The following is an 18,923-nucleotide window of genomic DNA, read 5'->3' as shown; positions in this document are numbered from 1 at the left end:
GCAGGCAATTGGATGTATCCTTCATAGCATTTCAAAGTAAGGCTCGGACGTCTTTTTGGAAGTCCGCATACTCAAATGAGTCCCCAGAAATGACGGTACTCTTCGTTACTAACCCCTGTTTTTCTAGTATGATATGTTCCAGTCATGGAACCACCCTAGACGTGACCAGGCAGATTGCGTCAACTGCCAGAGAAAGTCAAAGAAGATAACTGCACTCAAGTTTTATCTCGCGAAGATACATTCACGAATGCTACGAATATACCGTGCCCAAGAATGGGACAAGATGGGAAGAGTCACACTGTTTGCTATAGAATACGTACGAAGACGACAACGCGTCCGAGCGATGTCCGAGCGATGTTGAAATTTTTACCGTCTCTCTCCAGCTTCTTCTTGCTTTTCTTGTCCATCCCTTAGCTTTGCTATACTTGTCAACACACAAATTGCGTTTTCGACCTTTAGCACGTATTCCATACTACAGGCAACTAGAATGCTTGATCATACAAATTACATCTTACATAACATTCGTCTGGAGTGATCTTAGGGGAAATATCGAAAATATCTATGCTTTCGAAGGACATTCTGAGCTTTCAGCCAGATGAGAGATCACGGATACCCCATTAGACAATATTTCCATAATCATTATATAGCACTGCTCGATAGAGACACACGACTTTTACCGGGCTGAATACATAAGAAGCTGCCCCATTTTTACAGAATGTTGCTCCGCGTTGGTTGGCGGTCAACGGAAAAAAGCCGCAGTAACATTCAGTCCGGAATCCCAACTCGAGGACAAGCCTTCCGGGCTCTAAGTCTAAGGAAACGTGAAGTTCGCAAGCTACTGTAACGCTCTCGGTCTTACGGTGGTCCATATCTGGCATCTCACAGCATTATTGGTGGGTCTGGATTTGGTATCTTTTCGCCTATCGCAGTGGACTGCTTGACCTACTTGAAACCATTACTAGCGTGGACAATTGTGACGTATTTAACTGAGCTGGGCTACGTACCGTGTCTTTGTGTGATGAAGTCATGGAACCCATAAGATAACAATTGCAATCATCTAACCTTGATCGTAAGACCTACAATACCGGTAATACGAGTAGTATTTACTGAAAGTTACGATTCTTTTCCGCTAAGACATTCCCAGAGCACTGATATTTGGAATGTAGACGCGATTGAATGGTGTAACGATGGGCGAGTTGCAACCTTTAACTCGTCCAGTCCCAAAGCTTTCGAGTACTAGGCTCATAATACAATAGTGGAAGCAGAGTCAATCCTTATGATAAGATTGGTCTCATCTAATAATGAGTTTAGATGACCTTTTCCATCTTTGGACTGTCAGTCCTTTGCACTCGAATTTAGCAAGCGACCACAATGACAGATTCGGGAAAGATCTTGATCAGTTTCTGATACGCGGCGACACTACATCTAAGAAAGAGGCGCCTTTCGGCGAGGGCAAGGTCGGGAGGTAACGATCAGCAATAGTATTGCATTTTTCTGGCCATGGAGCCATGGGTGGTTCGTCTACCGCACGAAATGGAAATTGATTCTACTGCACGGTTAGAGCTCTTTCAATCTTCTTTGAATGTTCAAACGTCGGCAACGTCTACACTACCGCCCGCCGTAGTTACCTTTATGAATTGGGAGGATCTGGATTTGCGTGGCCCAGGGCTCTACACTACGCTCTATTCGGATGATCGCGCTTTATGCACAAGACCAATTATCTGTAATTTGGTTCACTTGACACATGATATACAGGCTCCGCCTCCATATGCATGTGCAAAACGAAATCTAGACTTTCTTCAACGTGATGCCACCCAGATATTTCACAGGTTGAGCCTCGCATTTAGTGACGTGGTGTGTATTCGAGTGACGCAAGCCGCAGACGCTGAACGCTGGCTGGAAGAATTTCGCAATGTGAGACTTCTTGACGGAGTAGTACCGCATGCTCGGCTTGTCTTCTTTCTTGATATAAATTCTTCGGCAGATGGAAAACCTGAAATAAGCCCCATCGGGCAAAAGAACAACCGAGCAGCATATGAGAGGCCAGGTGCGAGAGATCTATTTGAACCGGTGATTGTGAACAACCTGAATTACGATGGCAAGTTTCAAATTGCTCCCCTCCTGTGCGGTATCAAAGCCTTTGTCCTCGAAGGCATCGAACGACGAGAGAAAAGAGGCCATCTATGGACCCTAGAAGAGACAGTGTTTCTTTGCGAAGAATATCTAATTGACGAGTCAGTCGCGTCATGTAGCCCGCCGGTTTCATCAGAAGCAGCTTCGAAACTTTTGAATTGCGGATCCTGGTATCCAAAGGTATTCAGGAGGTGTTTCTGGCCAGGTAAAGAGCCACTGCAATATAATGGGCTTGGGAAGTGGCTATGTGCTGTCCCGCCTGATTTAGAGTGCGAAGCGTTGCTCGCGCCAATCTTTGCGAAGATGTTTTTAAGTGATATGTCCATACTCCCTCGAGGTATACAGATCATATAATTATCCATTTGGGTAATGCCTCCTACTAAGATGTTGTGTACAGGCATCCTACATGACGATAGTTTTTCCGCCATCTATGAGCCGATGTGCAGAGACGCTTGGCGTACTGTCGCGGAACGCCGTAGCCGGAAGCCCCACCAGCCATCGCCAGAGTTCTTCCCGGCCATCAAAAAAATGATGGGTGACATCGACCAAGTTTGTTGGCTGCAAGCTCTAAACCAAATAGGTGTCGAATCATTGTGCTGCCTTTGTCCTTGGGATACGCCATGCTCAATCCGTTTTCCCTGTGGTCACGGAATATGTGAGCGATGTGCGTGGCGATACTCCGGTATCGCAAACAGACCACGGCACTACTGTCCCACCCTGGCTCGCTTTCGGAAATGTCCTGCCTGTGGGAAAAGCGCTGATCTTCGAAAGCGCTTACGACCACAGCAATCTGGATATCGTGTAGCGACTTTCGACGGCGGTGGAGTATATGCATTTACGTCGCTGGTCGCCATCCGTGAGCTTGAGAATCTGCTGCCTGGTGAACTGTTACCGCATCATTACTATGATATCATTATTGGTACGAGTGGCGGTATGTTTACGATGTTGCTACCTAGATATTGATAAATAAGAGAGTGGATACTGATATGGTTGTTTAGGATCTATAAATAGTGCGGCTTTAGGTGCAATGCAATGGCCTATAGCACAATGCATCGACTCGTTTCGGGCAACTACCGCCAAGGTGTTCAAAAGAAATCGTTGTCTTTGGAAGAGAATACTTTCTTTGGCCAAATTTCTTAAAACAGGTGCTTTTTACGATGTCAATGTTCTGGCTGACACTCTACAGTCCCAATTCAGCGCTGGAGTGTCGCGAAATGCAATGCTTGATGACCGTTATGGATCGACGCATATCGGCATCACATCCACAACGTTCGAAGGTCATCTATGCTTATACCGTTCATATGCGGATGTTCATTGCATTGAGAAGCAAAATAAAGGTCCGCTACTAGCCGAGCCTGAGCAAACCTTATGGCAAGCGTACGTATAATCCCTGCCAGCATTCAATTCAATGCTGTCGATGTCGTCTCTTTCACGAAAAATTGCGCTAAAAAAATTTAGAGTCACAACAAGCTGCACTGCCCCTTTCCTTTTCGAACCACTACCTTACAAGCAACAGAAAACAGAACCCGATAAGGACCATCCGCACAGAGAGAGCTTGGATGGAGTATTTGTAGCTAATTGCCCAGCATGGGTAGGTATGATGGAAGTAAATGCCCTTTCACTACTAGATACCCGAATGCTAGATCTTTGCGCCAGCTTCGGTACCGGTCGGTTTCGAACATCGGATCTCTCTGTCAGAAGCAAAATAGCCAAAATATTCACTCCTCGATGGATCCAACGGCTCATAGTATGTATAAGATGTGCAATTGACGCCAGTCATATGTATGAGAAATTTTTAAATACCGTCGACAAGACAGAAAGGGATCTGAAACACTATCGAATAGACCCATATCTCTCAAGACCATCATTTTCCTGGGACGACGCGTGCATACTTGAGGCAATCGAGGAGCAGACAATTAATCATATGAAAACATCGGAAGTGAGAGCAGATTCACGACGACTTGCAATGGCCATGGTAGCCTCGTGCTTCTTTTGCACACTTTCTCAAATACCAGCTTATGATCCTCGGGATGGCCAGTTCCATGCCAAAATGACAATTCAATCCCGATGGCCTGAGGACGATGCAATCTCAAGAGCGCTTTGTAGGTATTTACAGGGCGCGTATTTTGTGGTAGGGAAAAAAAATAAAATATACAGAGAATTCCCTAAAACGGGATTCACTCGCTGCTCCGTTATTATATCCAGTCTAGATACACCCATCCACATCAGCCTCTTCGAACCCGAGAAAGGTACTCATCCTATCAGTGGGTTCCCTTTGACTCTCGCGCAGATATTATATCTTCAGATTCCCTCCCCTCCGCGTTCTTCTTTCGCAGACGGAGGTGACTCGCAATCGACTTGTCAAATGCTAAAGCGCAGGAAATCCGAAAAGTCTGATCCAACAACCGAAACATGCAAACGCCGGCGTATATGATTTTAATGATCTTATTTTATTTATGTTTCATGTTAAGAGACATTCTCATTTCTTCGCTGAGGAGAAAGCTATGGATTACTGGTATCGAAAGTCAGATACAGAATAACTCAAGTACCAAGAGCAACACGATATCCACAAGGCCATGATGTTCAGAATTCTGATTGCTTTCAACCGCCGCTATAGGGCAACAATACGCTCAATCGACCTTCGGTCACCTCACGTATTGCTACCATGGAAAACTCGGGTATGGTACCTACCGTTGAGCATGCTTACCAAGTACATAGCGGATCATTCAGTTTGATTGTTCGTGACTCTGCAGGCGAAGAAAATAGAACTTAATATTTTAATCCCCAGACTCACTGCATCTTCACATTCTGATAGAATGGCTGGAGATAATGACGAGACGGCATTAATCTACAAGACCTAATGCTTGTTTAGAGGAGCTTGCCCTGTTTAGGCAAGGCCCAGGCCCAAATGTAAGAGTACCTCAATTCAGGCACTGGAATCAATCAGCATTGTAGCTCAACTCTCATCAATAATTTGATTGAAAATGTCGTCGGTTGAATGGATGACTCAGTTCTCGATGAAATAAGGGGACGGATAACTACCCGCTATCTCCATGAAGTTGCTGATATAGTCTAAGTCAAATGTGGAGTCATGTACGTTGGTCCAAAACGAGCACGAAGTCTCCGTGCCCGTAGAAGGGCTTGGGGGTGAGTCAAATTCATAAGCCTCGTTCAGGGAAGGTTCCAAGATCTCCGTGTTAATGTTTCCTGAAAAGCTGACTTGGTATTTAGCCACAACCGCCTGTTCCGAGGACTTGCTGGAATTGGGCTTGTGATGGAGCTTATAATCTGGATAGGCCTCGGAGTGATTTCGGCGCTCGATCTCTGCCAGTGATTTGTAGGTGTATTGCGTTATAGGATCCATGCGCCATAACCCCCCGGCAACCTGGGATACCACGGTATTGTTGTAGACGTCGTACCGGCTCGCGAGGTATTCGACTATCGAGCAATAATAGGCGAAGCGGAAAAGTATGAACGCGTTCAAAGGTCGATTGATTTTTCCACCACGATTCAGTGCTTCAGTCTGTCTGATACTCGGAGGCTTATCCACGCGGGCGGCCGCTTTTTCGTACGCCTGAGACCTATAGCGCTCGAGTATCTGACTGCGAAGGGTCGGTAGATCAAAGATCAGACTTTGCTGAGGTTTGACTGCCCTCATATTGATTCCAGTCATACATCCAGTCACACATAAGACAAGCTGCGAGACCAGTCTATCCGGTATTCTCTGGAGGGACTCAGCAGAGTCGGCAGTGGAGTGAAGAGAAGTAACTCGATTGCGACGACAGTTTTGAAGAATATGATAGTTCTCCTTTTGAGAAATTTTTGAGAATTTTTGAAGAAGACGGTGTGTGCCCACGGGTTTCCAGCATCTTCCGAGCTATAAATATTTGAATGAGAGCAATTAGGGTCGACACGTTTCCCGTCCGCTTCAACAATCATTAGACTCGGTCAAATTGACGTCACCCAACGAACAGTTGTATATCCTAAGTAAGTCAGACTACCGAGGGGCGTATGTCAAATTTGTGCTGATTAGACGAAGATATACATCGAACGTGGCCATAGGTATATTTCATGGATTAGTCACCTTTCTCACTCATGACGATCAGTTATAAATATACGTGCTTGGTCGCCGTCTAAAGTATCGTGATGTCTTCAATGACAAATTTCTCGCAAATATGTTGTTCTCTTGGTAACCGGTGATCATGCAATTGACACATAGACTGATTGTCTTTGGCCCGGGCTTTCTAAGACTCTCCGAGATAATACGCTAGAAACTTAGAACTGGATTCGTCTATAAATTTCCCAATTCTGTGCTATTCGCATAGAGCGTAGCAATGTCTCAACATGCCGCGCCTGCATCTGACACTTCTAAGATAATTCGCAATGGTCCGTGGAAAATACTTTGCACGGCCAAATTGCTCGCAACAAAATCTGTAACAAATGACCTTGATGGTACCCCGAGAATAGATATCAAGCCGTCTCTGATTCACAGTTTGGTCGCCTAGGATCTTTCTACTGGGGGACTTCTCGGCGTTGATCGTTCAGCATGAGGGTCTTTAACTTAGAGCCTCAGAGACACGGAAATCATCTACAAGCCTTGGCTAATCAGTCGCCAAGTTGAGAAATTGACGAACTTGTGGATAGGATGATCCTGTTAAGTTGGATATTTGTTGCAATTGCCGTATACTATCAAAGGCTACGGGGCAATTTTGAGGCCCAGCCACCGAATCGGTCGAGATCAGGTGCTAATTAGTTTTGTTGTGACTACGCGGGAGGGTGAAGTTCCCTGACCCTGCCATAGATCTGAACCTGCTCAGTAAGTCAAACTTTATTGACAGACTAATCGTCGCACATAATCTAGAAGTGTGACTGGGAAATTCGTCCCTACCTAGTGATGCTCGATCAGAAGAGAAAGATCCATATCATAGGGAGGAGCTAAGGGTTTCAAGCTGGATAACGTGCGCGACCAGAGATGTTGAAAGGCTTTACCAATGAGATTAGCAAAGATAACGGTACTATGATATTAGAGAGACTTGCTTAGTTTCGCCATAGAGGCTACTTTTCCCGAACACCGCGCAAAGGTGCAAGCCTTGTTCGAGTGACTTGCACAGAACCCGTACGCCTAGGTTCGACGGGAATATAAACAGCAAGACAATAAAACGTAATGAGAAGGGCATAGCCGTGGTATAAAGTTACAGCAATGGGCCTTGAATAGCATATAAACGAGACTTACTGCCTGTCGATGTTGAAATGTAGCTTTATTAAGGAGGCCTTCGGCCGCTAGGGGACCCTCGATATGTCTACTTCCCCTCTCCCCTCTCTCAAAACTCTCAAAGTTTTTTTTTAATATCCCAGGGATCTCTTGCGCAAACCCAGATAGTGAAAGAAAGCGTCCAGTAAAATTCGAGCGGCTTCCAGGGCAAGTAAGTACGGATGTTCTCAGGCTGAGGTCGTTGTTAAACTGGATATAGTAGATATGTTCAAATTTAAATAGGCTAGTTCCGTTAGGCATCATTGAATCCCTGATTAAATAGAGGTTGACCAACCTTGATTAACGCGCTCGGTCAAAAGTCCGAAATTTTGAGTAACGTGGCTTGCATCATCAATGGGTCGAGGGCAAATGACTGGCTAGTGAGCTGAGCCTGCTGAGGAAAGGACACGGCACGGCCCCTTCGATAACCATTGGAGGGTCCAGACAGTCTCCGTCTCCGACAATAAACCATCTATCTCTGGCCCCATCATCATTCAAGAAGTAAATTTCTCTGACAGTGGCAAGGTAGTAGTAAGATCGGGAGGTACCTTTTGAGCGGACAGTCCCCTGACTCATATTGATCGGATGGCACACACAACTACGATCCCGCACACGGACCTATACGCCGAGCGATGACTGGAAGATACCCCAACTTTTGTCTCTCTACGTCCCTAACGAGCAGGTGTCATATAACATACGGCCAAGAAGAACTCTATCGGCGCTCAGATCAGAGGCCGGCTTGTCCAGTCATTTAAGCCCTACACATTTAGGTCTATCTTGCGGATAGATGGCGATTGCTTCTGCCCTTCGGTATAGATGATCAACCACCTGCAGCTTTCCTCCGAGTTTAGAATACGAACCTGAGGAACTCGATCCCAGTCCATAGGAATAACGTGTAGAATAGGGGATACTGCTTAATGTACTAACAACTCACTGTTATGAAGAAAAATTTTGGGTACCTTGACCCACAGTGTTTATATGATCTGTACGACGAAATCAGGGAGCAATGGAAAGGATAATCCCATCCGGCGGACATATATCGTTCGACTTTGGCGGGAATGCCTTGATTTCAGGAGCTTGTCTTGATGAAGGAAGCCTCACGTCAACGCTTGTCCAGGAACACGTGTTTTCCTCATTCGGGCAAGCTCGCGTTCGAAGAAAGGATTCGAATCATACGGCACAGAGTTTAAAGACGGTCTGAGGAGCTGGCTGGGACGTCGTGAAGGCATGGCCGCTGTATGGGGAACTCGGACAAGGGGAAATGCATGAACAGGATGTTGCGAAGACCTCATATCCATAGGACAGTCGGAGCTTTCACGGGGCCTAGTTCTAGAGGAGAAAGATGGTGTCGTGGTTGAAGATTCCCTTGAAGGAGGTAGTAGTGAAAAAGGAGCGGCTTCGGAAACACGTGCCCCCGTTGATCGACGTATCCACTTTTGTTTCGATCTCAATTGTTTTCCATGGTGGAATGCTTGATGCGTGTCTTCATTGAGATATTCAGAACGTGGTGCCAGAGGAAGAGGTATATAACGCACGTCGCGCAAAGGATGTGAGCCGGTCGGAAGAATCACGCTGAAGTCACCTCGTAGAAGTTGCCGGTCGTTGATGAGACATAACTGGAACTTGACCTGTTCCTCGACATCGCTCCCCGGGGGGAAAAGAATCTCATGCTGTATGCTTCCGGAAAACGTCCCGAGATGAGAAAGAGACCTGAGATCTTTATCCTTTGCTGGGTATGTTATATCGCATGGCCAGACAATTTGGGTGTTCTTGCGAATATGCGCATCAGCGAAAGACGTGGAGTGTGCAGGCGTTGCGAGCAGGTGTGATTCGATCAAGGTGTCACCGGGCTCGCTAGAGAACGGCTGAATCATCTTCGTGAACGTCAAGATACCCGGTACCTTCTCCGGGTCTTGGCCCTACAGACGATTATGGTCAATAAGCTCACCCCTAGTCTTGGGTCAATTTGAGTCACTCAACATCATCTCACCTTTCTTAGAATCCATCCGATACCGGTATTCATGGAGTGCGGGTCTAAAGAATTGCCTCTCGAATCATAGTCACCAAGGTACGTTACTCCCAGGTCCCTGGTGATTAAGGATTCCTCGACGGTTGGGGAGCGAGCGTAGAATAATGCCCCCAAAGCAACCACTCCGGGACTAGATATGTCAGTTAACGCAGCGCGACAGTGAAGTTGGTTAGCACATACTCTGCCATGATCTCATATCGTCGAAGTTCGGTCAACCGTTGTTGAAGTCGAGCGAAGAGTTCTTTCGTGAACCAGTCGTTCCTCGTGGTACCTCCACAGACGATTATAACAGAGATATCGTAATTCTTCGGCGTCGCATCATGAAGTCGGACACATAGCTCAACCGCGTTCACTAGCAAAGGTTCGAAGGAAGCTTTGATACAATCGCTAAAAGTCACGATGAGACATCTTAGGTAATTTTGACGGAAGAGAATGACACGATAACGAGGTACTCACGGAGGGACCGTAACACTTTCCAATCCGAAGTGGATATCATGACCAGATATTCCGTTAAATCCCTCTTTGATCAGATTGACAATAGGTGCAAATACAATGTCCCAACGGCTCTCTTCATTCAAGGCATCGGCCCAGTCTGGCTTGTTCATTCTGAGCCAATCACGAATTCGATCATTCACGCTCTGACCTCCACAGATGACTCCTGCGTATCCGGTATTAGTATATAGCCGTAACGTGCGTCGACCACAGCAATGTTGAGTACCGTCTGAGGGACAAGCTTGGATCAAGCACCCATCTGCATTCTTATGAACGACGGTGGCATCCTAGACTTCTTAGTTACGGCCACAGAAACAATAATCAGCAACCTCCACCTACCATCGTTACCCCACCGATATCGAGTATCATCCTTGTGTCATCAATTTCAGGGATTTTGAATTCAGAAAGATAGGCGGCTGAGACTGGTTCCGAAAGAGCTCCCCTCACATACAATCCAGCTGCCATAGCTTCTTGGAGAAGAAGCACGCGTAAGGGTTCATTGTAGTTGACTGGGTAGGTAAGCCAGGCATCGATCCTGTCACAAGAGCCGCCGTATTTATGAACGAGATGGTTTTTGACTACCTCACGCACATACTCAAAAAGCGTGCGGAAAAGGGAGGCGACCGTGAACTCTTCGGGGCACCCCTCGGTACCAACTAGCCTTGCACATGAAGCAGCTAGACGTCCGGCATATGGATCCAAACCCATCACTCCGAGCTTGATACACCTGAAGACGTGTGCATTATGGACTGTCAGCCCAGCTGACCCAAATGACCATGCCCTTGTCTCCGTATTGAATATCATCGCGGAGTCGAGCTCGTCCGTCATTTTCGCATTGCTGTAAGCGCCGCTCAGCGGAAATTGCAGGGTGTAGTCGGTGTGTTTCTTGGGCGAATGGTGGATCACCGAAATACCAACTTTCGTGGTTGTTGTTCCAATGTCGATACCGAGCCATACTTCTTGTGGTATATCGCGCTCTTGAGTCTGGGCCATGACATGTCAAGGTGATATCACGGCATGATAACCCAACTCTCTCGCTGTGTGCAGTGGTGTACTCTCGCTAGAGATGGGGGGAATTGACGGAAGATTGTTTCTCCGAACCTACCCGCGCGCTTTCGGCAACTGTTCGGTAGAATAGGAGCCCCGCTAAAGGCTGCGTGTGATCCTTATATTTTTCTTGAATTCCCTTACTCAAGCCCTTCATATATGATCTTTGCTTTATGAAATAACACAGTTCAGTCATATTCTACTCGTGACCTGAAATTTGTGGAAAATCTTATCCTCGAAGATCAACTATAGCTAGCTGCTAGAAGTATAACTTGCTCTTCTCTCTATTTACGATCATAGGTCGATACTCACACGTGATACGGTCATGCCTATAATTATCAATTCCCCTCCGTCGCACTATATACATACAAGACCCCCGGGGAGAATTACCAGCTGCTAAGTACTGTAGTAATATCATCCGTATATTCGCTAGGCTTTTTAAGCTATGAAAATTGAAATCACATTCACGACTCTTATAACTTACTGTAAATGCCAACGGTCAACCGAAAACCAGGGCCTAGGGGATAACAATCTCTAATACCGAGACGTCGAGGCTGCCAACATGACGCATCCATTAAAAGTATTTACATAACCTCATTGGATCGCTTAGTGAACTCGATGCTTGTTTTTTCTAAAAACAAAGATCGCAGTTGCGCGAGCTGCTACCACCATCTCACCGGAAACAGGATCTGCCATCTTAATGGTGCCTTCCATGTAAATCTTCCGGCCCTCGGCTTTCACCGGCCATGCACGCAAAATCAGTCTCGCGTCTGGGTGAATAGATTTCTTGTAGTCAACTGTCAAGCTCGCCGTAACTGCGGGCTTACAGCAGTCTGCGAAAAGCTGGTCTAGAAAGAATGCCTGGTATCCACCATGTACTTTGCGCGGATAATAACAGATCCTCTGCTTTGAATTCAAATCAAGACGTACTGTTGCGTGTCGACTTCCATCAATATCGCTAAAGTAGGGTCGATATCCCGCAAGAAGCTCTCCGTAGAGATGGCCTGAGTCCAACGGCTCTCTTTGGGAGGACGGGGTGGTTGATGAAGAACACATATTCCGAAACAGCTTATGAATTAGAACGCTCGAGCGGGCACACCACCGGGCGACTGGGTAAACGATCAGGCCTGCTGACCTGCGCGCCAAGCTTATCCCTTAATCACTTGTTCGTATCAGACGAGAGTAGGATAAGACGCCGGTCACACGTAACAGTGAGGTCATGATTATTTCGTAGAATTCAAGCAGACCTAGGCGATGGAAAGGTTGGGAAGGTTGGAAACAACAACAAGCGAGTGCCACCGTCTGAAATATCTACGCGCGCACAAGTTGACCACTGTAAGCCATCACGTCAAAATTGCTCAGATCTTCATCGCGGCACAATAAGCTGTGGCACTTCTTACCATCAATGAGGATACTATTATGCCACATCGACTCGGAGCAGTGGTCATTGACAAGATGATGGTGATCGACGGTACCTACTTTCGTTCAGCGGCGAACGAAAGCAAGAAAAACCATCATAAGCTCTTCAAAATCTCTGTATGTTGAAATCTGTGGTCTGAATATTGGGTGATACTATTGAGAAAATATCTCTAGATTTATGTACGGACCCCAAAGTATGGTGTAATTGATGGTTGATCTTGGCATTACTCATTACGATAAGGAATTTCAATTGTTTCAAGCAGTATCTAAGACCTGGTCATCTCTCAAAAGGTGCTCAGAATTACCGCAGACTATTGAATGGAAACGTAACGCCATAAGTGGGAATGTCAATTAACCACTCACGCCAGGATACAACTAACTAGTAGTGAATATGATATTCATGGCGTTGGAATCGAGAAGCTTTGTTCAATGCCTTGGCGACCTTTCACATTATCGGTAACCACGAAACCTGCTCCCCTCTCAATTGACAGGGTACTAGACATCAAGCAGCTAGCAGTTGTCTCAACATAGCCAGGTCATTACGCTAGCAAATAAATCCGCGTTATCGGCTCCGGGCGTTTGATGTCACTTGAACCAGTATCTAGATGCAAGAGAGTATTCGCGAGATTTTAGTGACCTAAACCCGCTGTCGGATCGACACATTTCCTCCTGAGATCTTTAGGCGCTAGCCTTAAAACTCACACGGACTATCGACCGAATGACTCGGGCGGCGGGAACGACCGAAAAACCGACGACGGGCAGAGGTGACTGGGATCATTTCTGGTTCGGGTGTGACTATCCAAGATGGCAACGTTGGGGCGTGTACCAGGGGCTAGATAGGTGGAGGTCGGAGTGTAACAATAAAGCTCGTGTGTCCGTAGTCATACCGACACACAATATACGTAGAGTAGAGCTTCAACACGATCCTACTCATAACACAATTTCCACATTATCAACAACAAATTACGGTATATGATCGAATAAGGGTGGTCGGTCATCACAATACGCTCATAAACCGTCTAATGAACCGGACGCTAGTTGAGACTGGTGATGTTGTTCTATCGGAATCGAAGTTCTTTGAGCCTTGTCCCCTTGTCTGCTACGGAATTATTCCGACATATCCGTGCTACAATGATCTCGTATTGAGTTTAGTCTCTCACGGTCCAGCTTCCTATTTCTATTACGCCAGAAGCGCTTTAGCGCCCGGCCCTATTAATTCATCATTCGCTTTTCTTCGCCTTTCGGCCTAGGGCGTCGATCTATCGGTCGGTCGAGACTTTTGCTCGGATTCCTGATTCCTCGGTCATTGATGCGATAAGACCCCCAGTCACCCCACTGTTGAATGACAAAAGACTTTTGAAGATAATAGTACGAAATTGGCCGACTCTCATATAGTCGCTTTTTCTTACTTGGCCGAGTCACTTGGTATGAGCTGGAATGAACCAGTCATGGTACACATATAGCATGTTACTACTGTAATACATCCTGATCCGGAGGGTGTATATGCCTGCGGCGGTAATGCAAGGGCGATCGCTTTTTCCCTAGATCCAAGGATCTAAACCGCGTTTTTTTGGTGGGGCTCGCGTAGTTGTCAACCCCTTCTCCTGTTTCTGAGTTACTGAATATCACGGGCATACCAATGGAGTTCTGGGTTTCATAATAAATCAATACTTACTTACATTACAGCAATACATCCCGATATATCCCTGTGACGTACGACCAACGTAGGCCTAGGGTGGTTTTCCCTGCATGGGGCGTCGGTAGGATTTCCTTCCTTCCCTCTTACTGTCTGCTGGTGTATATCTCTTACCTAGTAGGAAGGTTGTATGTAACTCTGTAGGTATGTCAACTTAAATCGTCCTAAATTATTCCTTCCACTTGTTTGACGCGTTTACGCTTATTGCCACCAATGAATGCTTTGGAAGTGTAGATTCGTAGGAAGATCAATTACCGGGCATCGTGCGTCCGGCCAAACCCCGATTACTGAGCCGTACTTTGCCTTCATCCCGAGTTCGCTGGGCTTCACGCTGTCCTTGTCCATGTACAGCATTGTTGGAAGGATTGGTACAAGCGAAGTTACGCTCGGAATAGATACACCAATGACCGACAGTGTCACCTTACCCCTGGATTCTTTTCTGTCTTCGTTTATTTACCGATCAGCAATTTCTGACCCGTTGGCCACAAGTGGGACTCACGGGACTCACGGGACTCACGGAGTGGGGGAGAGGAAAGGGGCCGCGGGGGCGAGAGTGGAGTCCCCACGACAAACCCGACTTAGTCCTCATATATCAAGGACCCTACGAACTCCCCCCTCCCCTCCGTCTCCCTCCCCAATCATCTCGTGCCTTGATGACTCGATAGAGGTCTAGAAGGTAGTTCCGTGTTCAACCTTAGCGTATAGTGTATAGTCTTTTGAGCCTTTCGCCGAAGCTTCCCGCGAGAAACAAGAGCCCAAGGCCCCACCCCAAGCAAGACCCATTATCTAGCAGCGCGTCTGATGCCAGCACATTGTCTGATTTTGAGTCAAGCATAGGATCGATGGTCAATCCGTGGCGACAATTACTTAGCAGCATGAGGTAATATCACGGTTCGCGTAGGACTTGTGGGACATTAATTTCTTGATTAGATGGTCGAGGAATGTCACTGCAATCAGGACAGAAAAACCAGTCGAGATCCCGGGTGAGACGATGGAGCGCCTACCTACCTCCCTTCAGAGTTTGCCCGCCCACACAGGGTTGGGGGGCTGGAGAAATCACCGATTTTACCCCGGTCAGGTCTTCCGTTCTGCCTCCCCCCAACGTGCCCTCGATTTCCACCTTGGCGCTAAGAAAGAGATCATTGGTGAATAGGATAAGGGCAGTATTACGCCATCTGATTTTACCGTCTCCGTCACTTCTGACTGTCGTTACGTCGTAAGTCACGAGCACGCATTCCGACACGCGCAGATACGCAACCCGAGGAAGAAGTTACGACACCTAGTTACTAGCTCCTAGACATATTCTGGTTCTCGGGGCACCGTGGGTCGGTATCTGGCAGTCAACGCCCGTCTCCCTGTCTTATCGTTTCGCGGAGTAGATGTCACTCATTATCGGTGGTTGCTATTAGGAGTTCGGGACGTAAGTCGGGGGATAGTGGTAATCAAGTAACATGGTGCGGGAGTCGTTTATAAATCGCGCCACGCGGATATGGAAGAGGGGAAAAGTGGGTACGTCCCTCGTTATAGAGGCAAGAGGCACTGACGTAGCCATTTCAAGGTCGGCGTCGATAGATGTACCTCCAGACATCTTCAATGCTTACAATAAGGCTCCTTTGGACATACTGGGTACTCATGATAGGTCTCGGTACTCTTGTCGTGATTATTACGTGCAACGTAGAGATTCGATACATCACATCACAATGCACAGCTTTACCGAATAGATCATGTATACGGCAGCGGCCTGGATACATGGCTGCTGAGCGCCACAGACTTTCGAGGCCGTTGAACAGTTAGCACATAAGATCGCCATCTTTATTTCTGCCTTCCCCTCGCTTTTTTCGAGAGCCGTGTTTTAGCACATATTGATAACAAATGATAGCGTTATCCAGGAGTCGCCTCCTGAACCAGATTACAGAAAGTATCGAGACAAAATCAATTGCTTTTCGTCTTTCTATTCCCTCAGACATCGCCCTGGTCTCCTACCCCGAATTGACCACTGATGTCGGCCATGTAAAATGCAAGTACCTGGGAGAGAACTTGGGAAACCCCCGATTAGATAATAGCTGGTCCCTGATTTGTGCCTGGGACGGCATGGCCTATCAGCTAGGTTCTAACATGGTCAATAGGAGAGCGGCACATACGTAGATCTCCTCTGCAGCACCTCGAATGATGCTCTGCTCTATGACCTTGATATTGACTTGGCTTGGATGTGGAAGGCTTGAAGCAGGTTGGGTCGTGGATGTTTGGTATGAAGGAGCCGGGGGAAAGTTCAGAAATGTTGGGTCGAGGAAGTACTCCCCGTTCGGCGTGACGCCTTGTTGATTGTATTGTGGCACTTGACATGATGAGGGGGGTGAAAGGCCCTGGGCAACTGGCGCTGAACCGGAGATGTCCTGCTCATCAGCGTTTTCGCAATACGGCTGTTGGGTGTTGCGCGCCGGAAAGCAGTTGTCTCCTGATATCGTCTCTTCAGCCATGTGATGCAGTCAATCGGGGGAGAATGACAGGAGGATCTTGTGGTTCGCAGAGATATGGTCACGATCACTCTTTATATCAATGGCTCGAGGCCTGCTTGACTAGTACTGCTGGACATGCCGGTGTTGGCCCCGAGTTGGAGAGAGAGGGGCATATCGCGCATTAGCTTGGGCAGGGATGTTCCACCAAAAGAACTGGCGCAGCAGAGGTGTGGAAGATGATAGGAGGTCAGATACCACGATTGCTCTCTGACCGACGATTCAGTGTTCACAATAGCTGCCATGATGCAGGAGTCGAGCATTCATAAAATTAGCATTCATACCAATCCCGCGTGGAACGGTCGACGGCAGCTGCCAACATTCTTATATCAATGGTGTTGTAGAGGAACATCCCCTCGAGCTCTGACTTGTTACTTGACGTTTGGCTTAAAATCCCACGACTGTTGTTGACAGATTATTTCTTACTCCTGCTTGAATGCAGGGCACGAGTATGACCTTGCAACTGGCACACTTCGTAGAAAAAAAAGGTCACCAGTAAGTCGTACTTGAAAATCCAGAGAACAGCAAGCTATAATACGTATAGCGGCATACGAACAGGGAAAATCAACGCGTTTAGGTTGTCTGGTAAGTATGTACTCAATTGGCCCACCGAAGGTTCATGCAAATCATGTTCCCACGGATTGGTAGTTCGGCTCATCCGGGAAGTAATTGCCCGTAACCCAGCAAAGAATGGTTGGTTGGACGTTGGCCGCTGGCCGCAACGAGGTAGTATACTCAATATAAGGACGGCTGTCATAGTAAGCCTGTGCTCGGGGTCGGCGTGCGACTATTGGTCAGTTTAAGATCTGTACTCCACCGTGGGCTAGGAAGGGGCCGAGCGTGAGTGCTCGAACCTCCCTCTTTTCGAACAGCGTCCGCCTGATACGCCGACCTGGTATTCCTTTCTTTGCTTGCTCCACAGCGGTTGATGCACCATGTCAGTTTAAGACCAAGGCAGACACACATTATCCAGAATCATGAACACTAGCTTAGTGATCGGCCGACCAACACTCAGAGTTTTAAATGAGGCATGGTCATTGATCATCCTGCCCATCAGACCTCCCTGGAACTCAGGTGTTTGGTATTCCCAGGCGATTGATGCACCGAGAGGATTGGTGTATAGTATTATAATTGACAAGTTTCGATGGGAGTGGAATATGAGGTTGAAATAAGGCCACATGCATGATCGTACATTTTGAAGTACGTGCATAAGCAGTCTACTGCCGAGCAACTACGCCGCAGCAGCGTACGCATAACAGAGAAAACATAAGAGGTCCGGTACCTCGCTTTGAACGAGAAAGCGCTACGCCTCAGGCTCTCAGCATAGGGCGAAGCCTCCCTCGAAGGTTGATTTTCCGTTGCCTACTGTATGGGAGAGCGGTAAAATCTCGGTAGCTACATGGCACCATCGCGAATATGGTCATACTACTGTTACTTTCACATTTGATTTCCACAAAACCCCGGCTGTGATCAGCAAGGTGGGGCAGTTTCAAGCGTGGTCTCGCGTTACACCGTACCGTAATAAATAACAGCGCCACTTTTATCTCGATTATGTAGATGACCGAAACAAAGAAAGTTACATGAAAAAGCTGGTTCACAACGGTTCTCAAATTGGACTTATCGAAGCAATAATTGGTCATTTGATGATCAAATATTTAGCGAGGTCAAAACCGTTAGTACTGATTGCGAAGCCGGCCTTGTGGAGCTTGCTTAGTGAATTCAGGTCATAGGTATAGTAACATTCCAAAAGTTTCCTAACCCCCTGCTCCACTGTAGAATTATGCCGGCCAGAAGCCCACGCTGAATTCGCGGAGTGGCTTCGACTTTGAGCTTGATTGATTCGCAAGAGCGAACAAGGAAGAAGGTGGGGTAAGGGGATTGAACAGTTGTCCAGCATGGGCGCAGAGGTCGCGGGCCCGCGGGCCAGACGTGATGGGACGGCCACAACCCGGATAAACCGGATTAGTGTGATCCCAAAGGATGCGCATATATTGCGCTGCGGGATCAACTGTCTATCTATACCGTTGCAAGACGAACTGTTCTATCGAACCGTTTGGCTTACACCTTTTGGCCTAATGGTACACTGTGTGAGCAACGGCATACGGGATTCCATTAGCACCGATTTGTCTTCATTCCTAAATTTGCCCTTAGCTCGCGGGCCAGAGCTCGCGGGCCCGCGAACTCGATTGAACTCGATAAAATTTGGAAAAACACGATTTTTTGGTAGTGCACTGTTATAACCCTATATATCTGCCCTATCACCTCTAGCCTACTAGCTTATTACTAACTACATATTATACGTATATAGGTCATTAGTGAAATACAGATCTCTTAGATTATAAA

The 18,923-nt window shown here is 47.1% G+C and overlaps 3 protein-coding genes across 3 annotated transcripts; all 3 read right to left on the bottom strand.

Annotated features, from left to right (window-relative positions):
- Positions 1-5,140: 5,140 nt before the first annotated feature.
- On the bottom strand, positions 5,141-5,791 carry N7539_008583 (uncharacterized protein; the record flags this gene model as incomplete). Its single annotated transcript, XM_056938178.1, has 1 exon — positions 5,141-5,791. One exon carries the CDS (start codon positions 5,789-5,791, stop codon positions 5,141-5,143), a length of 651 nt encoding a protein of 216 aa, XP_056786560.1.
- A 2,922-nt stretch (positions 5,792-8,713) lies between these two features.
- On the bottom strand, positions 8,714-10,898 carry N7539_008582 (Hsp70 family protein; the record flags this gene model as incomplete). Its single annotated transcript, XM_056938177.1, has 8 exons — positions 8,714-8,749; positions 8,920-9,303; positions 9,375-9,543; positions 9,594-9,800; positions 9,870-10,071; positions 10,132-10,192; positions 10,245-10,440; positions 10,501-10,898. The coding sequence occupies 8 exons, from the start codon at positions 10,896-10,898 to the stop codon at positions 8,714-8,716; spliced, it is 1,653 nt and encodes a 550-aa protein (XP_056786559.1).
- Positions 10,899-16,026: 5,128 nt separating this feature from the next.
- N7539_008581 (uncharacterized protein) lies at positions 16,027-16,544 on the bottom strand (the record flags this gene model as incomplete). The annotated part of the gene is made up of 2 exons (XM_056938176.1): positions 16,027-16,092; positions 16,209-16,544. The coding sequence occupies 2 exons, from the start codon at positions 16,542-16,544 to the stop codon at positions 16,027-16,029; spliced, it is 402 nt and encodes a 133-aa protein (XP_056786558.1).
- Positions 16,545-18,923: the final 2,379 nt, after the last annotated feature.

The sequence above is a fragment of the Penicillium diatomitis genome, assembly GCF_028827545.1.
Source record: "Penicillium diatomitis strain IBT 30728 chromosome Unknown utg000013l_segment0_segment0, whole genome shotgun sequence".
NCBI classification, from domain to species: Eukaryota; Fungi; Ascomycota; class Eurotiomycetes; order Eurotiales; family Aspergillaceae; genus Penicillium; species Penicillium diatomitis.
The sequence above is the reverse complement of the archived record's forward strand: the minus strand, read 5'-3'. Positions and strand labels throughout refer to the sequence as shown.